This window comes from Lasioglossum baleicum, chromosome 1 (assembly GCF_051020765.1).
Source record: "Lasioglossum baleicum chromosome 1, iyLasBale1, whole genome shotgun sequence".
Classification (NCBI taxonomy): Eukaryota; Metazoa; Arthropoda; class Insecta; order Hymenoptera; family Halictidae; genus Lasioglossum; species Lasioglossum baleicum.
This window is the reverse complement of record NC_134929.1, coordinates 5,683,666-5,692,594: the sequence shown is the minus strand read 5'-3', so window position 1 is coordinate 5,692,594 and position 8,929 is coordinate 5,683,666. Positions and strand designations below refer to the sequence as shown.

At 51.4% G+C, this 8,929-nt stretch overlaps 1 protein-coding gene across 1 annotated transcript; it reads left to right on the top strand.

Moving 5' to 3' along the window:
* Positions 1 to 1,621: 1,621 nt before the first annotated feature.
* On the top strand, positions 1,622 to 6,224 carry LOC143211136 (uncharacterized). The gene is made up of 2 exons (XM_076428598.1): positions 1,622 to 6,097; positions 6,183 to 6,224. Exons 1-2 carry the CDS (start codon positions 1,622 to 1,624, stop codon positions 6,222 to 6,224), a joined length of 4,518 nt encoding a protein of 1,505 aa, XP_076284713.1.
* Positions 6,225 to 8,929: the final 2,705 nt, after the last annotated feature.

The window sequence follows — 8,929 nt, the reverse complement described above, 5'->3', positions numbered from 1 at the left end:
AATCGCGTAGTATGTAGTGGGCGGTAACGGTGTAATATCTTAACCAACTCAGAGTTTTGCTAATTCAATTACACAATTGAATTACATTGTATTTCAATTATATAGTAATTCATCTACGTCATCACTGAATTACATATTACATTAAAATACAGCTCTCCAAATTATAGTCCAGAACTTTGAAGAAGTGCGGATATATTTTTATGTTTTTCTTTCATATGCTCTTGTTTGCTGTCCATGCGGTGTAGTTTCTATTCCTCGTCATCCTTCATAATACATACCGCTATTTTATAATTGTACTCCAATTGCAATTACGAATTACATTGTACTTTAATTGAATAAAGATATGAATTATAAATTACAATATGGCTGAATTACAATGTAATCAATTAGTTTGTATCAGGTCGGAGAGAAAGTCCTTACGGTTTTTGTTATTTTGATTTTAATTAAAACCGCAAGAATTTTCTTTTCGGCCTAATAATTTTGCTTCCTCGAGTAATTCAATTGTAATTCTGCACAACTCTGAACCCACTGCTGTTTCGCTATCGCTTCGTACGGGCATTGTATTGGACTACTTGTTGGACATAAACAAATTGAAAATGTTTTTTCACTACATGAAAGGTGTCCCATCTCAACTTGGCCAAAAGTGTCTTCCAGGTGGAAGACAGATAAAAGAGTCACTGTACACGGTGTGCGGGTTGAGGGGAAACCCCAAAAATAAATAGCTGCAGCCTACAACTGACCGTGAAGGTCTGCAAGGTTTATAACACATAATTGCTATTGGGGCTCAGGGAGATTTCAGTCTTTCTTCGTGGCTCCGACAATAAAGTAATAACGAGGTTTTCTCTCAAAAATGGCAAGGACGTCACGTCCGTAAGAAAGGCACATTTTTCAACTGTAGACAAATATTGTGATGTTATTATAAAAGATATTGAATTGTTCTTTGCAGCAGAAGGTTCTGTACACTTTTCCGAATACAGTTATATCCAATATTAACACATTATGATTGTTTAAATATGTTTAAACGATTTTTTCGAATTCATATTTGTTCGGGATTCGAATCGAGAGGTTTACCGGTCGATTGAGACACGCCGGGTTTTTCTACCAATTTCAAGAACACACGCCGCGTGTTATTATTTTCGACACCGCGTTCTCAACGGCTCGCCGTCGTGACCCGTAAACTACCTCGATTCGAATCCCGAAACAATCGACTCTGCGATCGATCCGCCAATCGCGGACCACCGCGTTCGTCGACTTGGGCCTATTCGGGAACCCCCTCGGCGAAGCGGGGTCACTCTCTCTGGTTCATCGCGCACAGAAACACTCTGGTTCAAAACCTCTTTGTAACACCTGCTTTTCTGGAATTCACGCGTGTCAGAGCCGTGCGCGCTCCACTTCTCTTATATCAATAAATCAACGTTCGTCATTGATCTCCATCACATCGTCCACCGCGAGTCTTCTTTAATCCTTGTGTCGTGACCGTTACCTTTCCTCGCGCGTCCAAACCTGGGCGATCCCGGCACTCAGGCTTTCCGACCGTCGGTCGAAGTCGAAACATTGGTCCTTCGAGCCGGATCGCGAGAAAGTGTACGGTGCCACATCGAGAACGGAAATATCCACTATCATGGCGGGGGTAGAGGCAATCGAAAGCCAACTCCAAACGAAGCGAGCCATCGGACGCAGTCTTCTCAATCTGAGGAAGCTGGGGAAGGAGAAATGGACCAAGGCCACACTGCGTACGAGAATGGCCCACCTGCAGGACCACTGGCAGAAATTCAACACCGGAAACGACCGAGTCTGCTCCATCATCCCTCCCGCGGACCAGACCAAGATCCCGTACTTCTCCGAGAATCAGTTCGAGGAAACGGAGGAAACATACTTGGAGACCCTGGCGTTCATGACGTCTCAGCTCGACGATTTGACCAGCGTCCCCGTAAGTCACCCTTCAAATCCTTGCGACGGGCAAGTGCTTCCGCCTGTACCAGCCGATCAGCTTCCGCGTTTAAACTTGCCAGAATTCGATGGCCGATACGCGACGTGGGAATCGTTTCGCGACCGTTTCACCGCCCTCATTATAAAAAACCCATCGCTCCACGACGTATCGCGCCTCCATTATCTGACGTCGTCCATCACGGGTCGCGCTCTCGAATGTATCGAAAATATTCCCATTACCGAGGATAATTTCACAGTTGCCTGGACTGCTCTTATGAAGCGTTATCAAAATCCGCGACGTCTCATCAACGCACACCTTCAATCATTGTTCGACCTGCCCGCGCTTTCTCACGAGTCGGCGGCCGACTTACAAAGACTTCGCGATCGCGTCTGCGTCATCACCGCGTCGCTGAAAAATCTAGGAAGGAAACCGGAAGATCTCTGGAACGATATACTGGTCCATCTGGTATCCCAGAAGCTGGACACGTCGTCGCGAAAAGCCTGGAAACTAAAAATCAGCGACGACGTTGCACCGCCGCCCTTCGAGCTGCTGTCGAATTTTGTTGATTCTCGCGTTCGTGGGCTCGAAGAATTTTCCGAAAGCGAGTCCGTTACCGCCGCTGTGTGCCCCGTCGCGACGATGCAACCAGCCGCCGGTCCTTCCCGCGTGCATGCCGTCACAACATATCAGACGTCGACGAAAACGTTTCCGCCATGCCCGGTGTGTCGAGCATCTCATAATTTAAGCGCATGCCCGCAGTTTACATCGCGGAACCCGCACGGTCGGCGCGAACTTATCAGTAAACTCAATCGTTGTTTCAACTGTCTGAGCAACGCGCATACCACTTTGGACTGTTCAAGCAAATATTCGTGTCGCGTATGTCACCGACGACACCATTCTCTCCTACACGAAGACGTAGCACCGCCACCATCCGGAAACTCAGCGCCCGTGTCAGCCAGTTCCGAGGTGAGCGCTCACCTCGCGTCTACCCGCGAAGAGCCGAGCTCCGCGGTCCTATTAGCCACGGCCCTTGTAAAATTAAGCGTCTCCTCCGGTCGTTGCGTGACCGTCCGAGCCCTGATCGACCAAGGCTCCGAAACAAGTTTCGTCACCGAAGCGATGGTGCATATTCTGCGAGCAAAGCGCACCCGCGTCAATACTTCGATTTCAGCAGTCGGCGGCGTCCACGCCGGGAGCGTGCGTCACGCTGTGCACCTCCAGGTAGCCCACCGCTCGCGCGCGACTCCCGCGATGTCAACCGTCGCCCTCGTGCTCCCTGCGCTTTCAACGTACGCGCCGAAACGCATCCGTGACTCGCGAGTTCTAGCGCACCTTGCGGATTTGGAATGGGCCGACCCCGATCCGTCAAACCGATCCGCAATTCACCTGATTCTTGGCGCGGACGTTTACCCCAGCATCGTTCTCGATGGGGTGCGGAAATGTCGCAGCGGATCGCCAGTAGCGCAGGAAACCATCTTCGGGTGGGTCATTTCCGGACCCACAGCATGTCAGTCCGGCGAATCGGATACAGTCCATGCTGCCCGTAGCGACTTCCGCGAGTTCTCAAGAATATCTATGCACCATTGCACTCAAGACGACCCTCTCGCTCAAGACCTCAAACGATTTTGGGAACTCGAAGAGGTTCCCCGTCGCTCCTTTCTCACCCCGGACGAGGAACAGTGCGAGTCGCACTTCCGCGCAAACACCACTCGTACCGCCGACGGTCAGTACGTGGTCCGTCTTCCGTTCCGTGCCGGCCCCCCAATAAACATCGGGCAGTCGCGCCCGTTAGCGGACCAAATTCATCGCTCGCTGCAGCGAAAGTTCCGCCTGAACTCTTCGCTCGCTTCGGAATATCGAGCGTTCCTCCACGAGTACGAAGAGCTCGGCCACATGCGACGCGCGCTCTCCTCCTCTACATCTCCGACGCAAGCGGTGTACATGCCCCATCACCCCGTGTTCCGAGAAGGCAGCGCGACGACACATCTCCGCGTCGTATTCAACGCGTCCAGCGTCACCTCAAACGGAACCTCTCTTAATGACCATCTACTCTCCGGTCCCAAGCTGCAGTCCGATCTGCCCTCCGTTCTGCTTCGATGGCGGAAATTTCGATACGTGTATACCGCCGATATCGCGAAAATGTATCGCCAGATCCTCGTCAATGACCGCGACCTCGACTATCAGAGGATCATTTGGCAAAATTCACCCGGCGACGAGCCCGCTCCCTTTCAGCTCCTGACTGTCACTTACGGAATGACCTGCGCCCCGTTCCTAGCCCTTCGAGTACTGCAGCAACTTCTCGAGGACGAAGGCTCTCGCTTTCCCCTCGCGCGTCCCATCCTACGGTCGAACATTTACGTAGATGACGTGCTATTCGGCGGCGATGACATCCCTTCTCTACGCCGGTCCCGCGATCAACTAAACGGCCTGCTGCACTGCGGGCATTTCAAACTCCGGAAATGGGCTAGCAACCATTCCGAACTTCTCACCGACATGGATCCGTCGGATCACGGCCTAGCGTGCTCAAAATTCCTCACGCCCGATGATGAGGTTAAAATCCTCGGAGTCAGTTGGAATCCGTCTCGCGACGCCTTCCAATTTCAAGTCTCGCTTTCCAACACGCTTCCCTCAACGAAACGGACAATTTTATCGACAATTGCCAAATTTTACGATCCGTTGGGGTGGGTCACCCCTGCCATTATCTCCGCCAAGGTTATCATTCAGGACCTGTGGCGCCTCCGAATCGCATGGGACGATCCGATCTCCGGCCCTGCACTCGATCGCTGGACCGCGATTTACACTCGCCTTCTGTCACTAGCAGAGGTTCAAATTCCACGGTGGACCGGCCACTCTCACTCTAACGGTCACCTCGAGCTTCACGGCTTCGCGGACGCTTCCAACATTGCATACGCCGCTGTCATCTATGCTCGCTGCATTTCTCAGACAGGTCAGATCACCGTGTCACTGCTAGCAGGCAAATCCAAGGTCGCGCCCCTCACACCTGTGACAATCCCGCGGCTTGAGCTACAGGGCGCCGAGCTTCTGTCCCGTCTCATGGCGTTCGTTCTGTCCGCTTTCGAAAACGCCACCGTTAAGTGTTTCTGTTGGACCGACTCGACTGTCGTCCTAGCATGGCTCAGATCGCACCCGTCCAAGTGGAAACCGTATGTTGCCAACCGCGTCGCGAACATTCAGAATCGACTTCCGAATGCAAGTTGGCAGCATGTGCCTACTGCAGAAAACCCCGCCGATTGCGCTTCCCGCGGGCTCCTCAGCGACGATCTCCTTCGACATGAATTGTGGTGGCACGGTCCCGAGTGGCTCGGACTCGATGCTTCCGCGTGGCCGTCTCAGGCGCCCCTTCCGGAAGGCTACGACCTGCCGGAAGTCAAACTGTCGTTCCACAGCGCGGCCACCCCTTCAATCGAGTGGGATTTGGCCTCTCGATTGTCAAAATGGCCCAAACTCCTACGAGTCACGGCCTATATTATAAGATTCAGCCGTCTCTGCCGCCGCAACATCTCCGACACTCCTAGTCGACCTTCCGGACAGGCTCTCTCGACCTCAGACGTCTCTCTAGCTCGAATCTTTTGGATTAAGCACCTTCAATCCGCGGAATTCCCCGAAGAACTCCACGCGCTCCAGCAAGCCCAAAGTCTGTCGCCAAAGAGCCCGCTACTCTCGCTCAATCCGTTCCTCGATGCTGACGGCATTCTTCGCGTCGGAGGCCGATTGCGTCACGCCGCTCTCCCACACAGAGTGAGGCATCCAATTCTGCTTGCACCGCATCCCATCGTGCGCCTCCTCGTCGAGCAGGTCCACACTCAAACGTTGCACGGCGGCGTGCAACTAACCCTACACACCCTCCGCCAGAACTATTGGCTCCTCCGCGCCCGAAGCATGGTGAAGTCCATTATACACTCGTGCGTTACATGCGTTCGAGAAAGAGCTGCGGTCCCCGAGCAAATCATGGGAAATTTACCCGACGCCCGCGTATCCCCGCCAGCCCGCTGTTTTGCGCACTGCGGGGTGGATTACGCCGGACCCTTCCACATTCGTGCCTCGGCCGGTCGCGGTATCACCTCGCGAAAAGCCTACATCGCACTTTTCATTTGCATGGCCACGAGGGCGATTCATCTGGAACTAGCCGTCGATTACTCCACTCCGGCATTCCTAAACGCATACCTTCGGTTCTGCTCTCGACGGGGTCTACCGGAGGCCGTCTATTCAGACAACGGCACTAATTTCGTAGGCGGCTGCCGAGAACTCTCCGCAGCCTATCGCGCCGCCATAAGAAACCCAAATTTTTTAAATAAAACAGCGTCCGATGGCACGACGTGGCATTTCATCCCCCCTTCGGCGCCGCATTTCGGAGGCCTATGGGAGGCGGGGGTTAAAAGTGTGAAACATCACCTTCGCCGCGTTCTCGGCGATCGCATGTTAACTTTCGAGGAGTTCACGACACTCCTCTGCGCGATCGAAGCCTGCTTGAACTCCCGCCCCCTTGCTCCGATCTCCGATACCCTCGACGAGTACGAAACCCTCACCCCCGGGCATTTTTTGGTAGGCTCCTCGCTCACGGTACCGCCTCAGCCTTCATACCTTGACCTCGGCGAAAACCGCCTTTCCCGCTGGCAGCTAGTTCGCCACGCAGCGGAACGTTTCTGGAGGTTATGGCAGGATGATTATATCAATACCCTCCAACAGCGAAGCAAGTGGCGAAAACCGTACCCTCCAATCTCCACGGGGCAACTAGTCCTAATTCGGAATCCCACACTCCCTCCGTGTAAGTGGGAGCTCGGTCGCGTAACTCAATTGCATTCCGGCGACGACGGTCACACCCGAGTAGTCACCGTCAAAACGGCAACGGCGACATTCAAGCGCCCGTTGGTAAAATTATGTCTTTTACCCGTTCAACGCGCAGCATCTGCGACGTAAATCCAGCTCCGTTCGGCTGCGGTCGGGCGCGTTCATTCCCAGCGTCATTTCCCTCGCACCCCCCTCGCGAATCAATCGGATGACGCCGCCGACCGGTAACCCTGCGTTTCTCGTGCGACCCGATGCGTTCCGTCATGGCGGGCGGCGTTCGCGCACGTTACTCCGCGACCAACCGAGCGACCAGCGTAATTTGTTAATTCGTCCATTATTGTACCTCCAACCAAGCGATCACGGCGACACCGAGTTGCCTCTCATGCGTGCGTTCTGGGTTTAGCGTTACCGGGCATTGTAAAACGCACTCCCACTATCGTTTACGTTTTTCCTTTTTTGATACGTTGCGTTTCGAAACTGTGTTTCGAGGCGGGCGGTATGTTCGGGATTCGAATCGAGAGGTTTACCGGTCGATTGAGACACGCCGGGTTTTTCTACCAATTTCAAGAACACACGCCGCGTGTTATTATTTTCGACACCGCGTTCTCAACGGCTCGCCGTCGTGACCCGTAAACTACCTCGATTCGAATCCCGAAACAATCGACTCTGCGATCGATCCGCCAATCGCGGACCACCGCGTTCGTCGACTTGGGCCTATTCGGGAACCCCCTCGGCGAAGCGGGGTCACTCTCTCTAGTTCATCGCGCACAGAAACACTCTGGTTCAAAACCTCTTTGTAACACCTGCTTTTCTGGAATTCACGCGTGTCAGAGCCGTGCGCGCTCCACTTCTCTTATATCAATAAATCAACGTTCGTCATTGATCTCCATCACATCGTCCACCGCGAGTCTTCTTTAATCCTTGTGTCGTGACCGTTACCTTTCCTCGCGCGTCCAAACCTGGGCGATCCCGGCACTCAGGCTTTCCGACCGTCGGTCGAAGTCGAAACAATATTTATTAGCTTAAGATTTTTAAAACAGAAAATGGGGGGAGGAACACTATCCGAATACCCAAAATTTCATCGAAAACGGTTGAAGCATAAAACAGATATAGTAGCCATTGAAAGATGTAAAGATACGAATCTTTGAATTTTTCTGCTTACGATTGTAATTGAGTATCCCCACATTTCCATGCGAAATAGGACTACTGTTTCGGATTTTGTTCAAATTTGGATATGTTGCAGTCTTTAGTAAAATATGGACGTATCTCAAAGAGAATTCTTTGAAATCTTGAAAATTGATGGTTCTACGCGGACGTAGAATATGAGGTGTCACAACTTTTTCATTAAATTATAACGGCCAAACTAACAAAACAATGACAATTTTAGTTTTGGGTGCACATAGTGAAACCATAAGAGTATTTAATAAAAATTATTTCAGTTGAAAAATATTTATTTTCATAGTTTATTTTGCAACTGTTTTTTAAACAGGCGCATTGCTATCATACCGCCAGGAAATTGGAAAAATAAAAATAATGATAATATAGCCCCAAGTGTCCTCTTTGTGGACCCGTTCTTAAAAATACGGATACTTGAAAATTGGCGACATGAAAATTATTTAAAGTGAACGCTGCACCGTCCGACGTAGGGCGAAAAAACGAAATGATTTGATTCTCCTCCGGCGTCGGGACCCCATGGGGTTTGTCCATTGTTACCCTTCGCTGACCTTGACCATTTTGCCCGATGTCGGCTCCACCGACATTTTGAAGAGGAACACGTCCAACGTCGCCGCCAAGCTCCCAGCTCATCCGAACTCGCGTCGAGGTGGACCGAGTAGCTGAGACGCGAGGGAGGAGAAGATGCAACATTTCATCGAGATGCCGAAGAAGATGATCGAAATCTGCCGCTGCCAAATTTTGAAGAGGAATACGTCCAACGTCGCCGCCAAGCTCTCAGCCCGTTCGAACCCGTGTCTCAACGATCGATTTTAATTTGAAGTGTTTGAAAACAGTTATGCTCCTTACTGTATACAGGGTGTCCTACATAACAGTTTTCGCGATTTTTCAAGTACTTGCGATAATAACTTTATCTCGATCGACACTTTGTTAACTTGCGATAATGTTACAAAAAAATGTTTTAAACAAAAGTTAATCAGTCTTCGATTGGCTGTACATTGCATTAAAAAAAGTTCG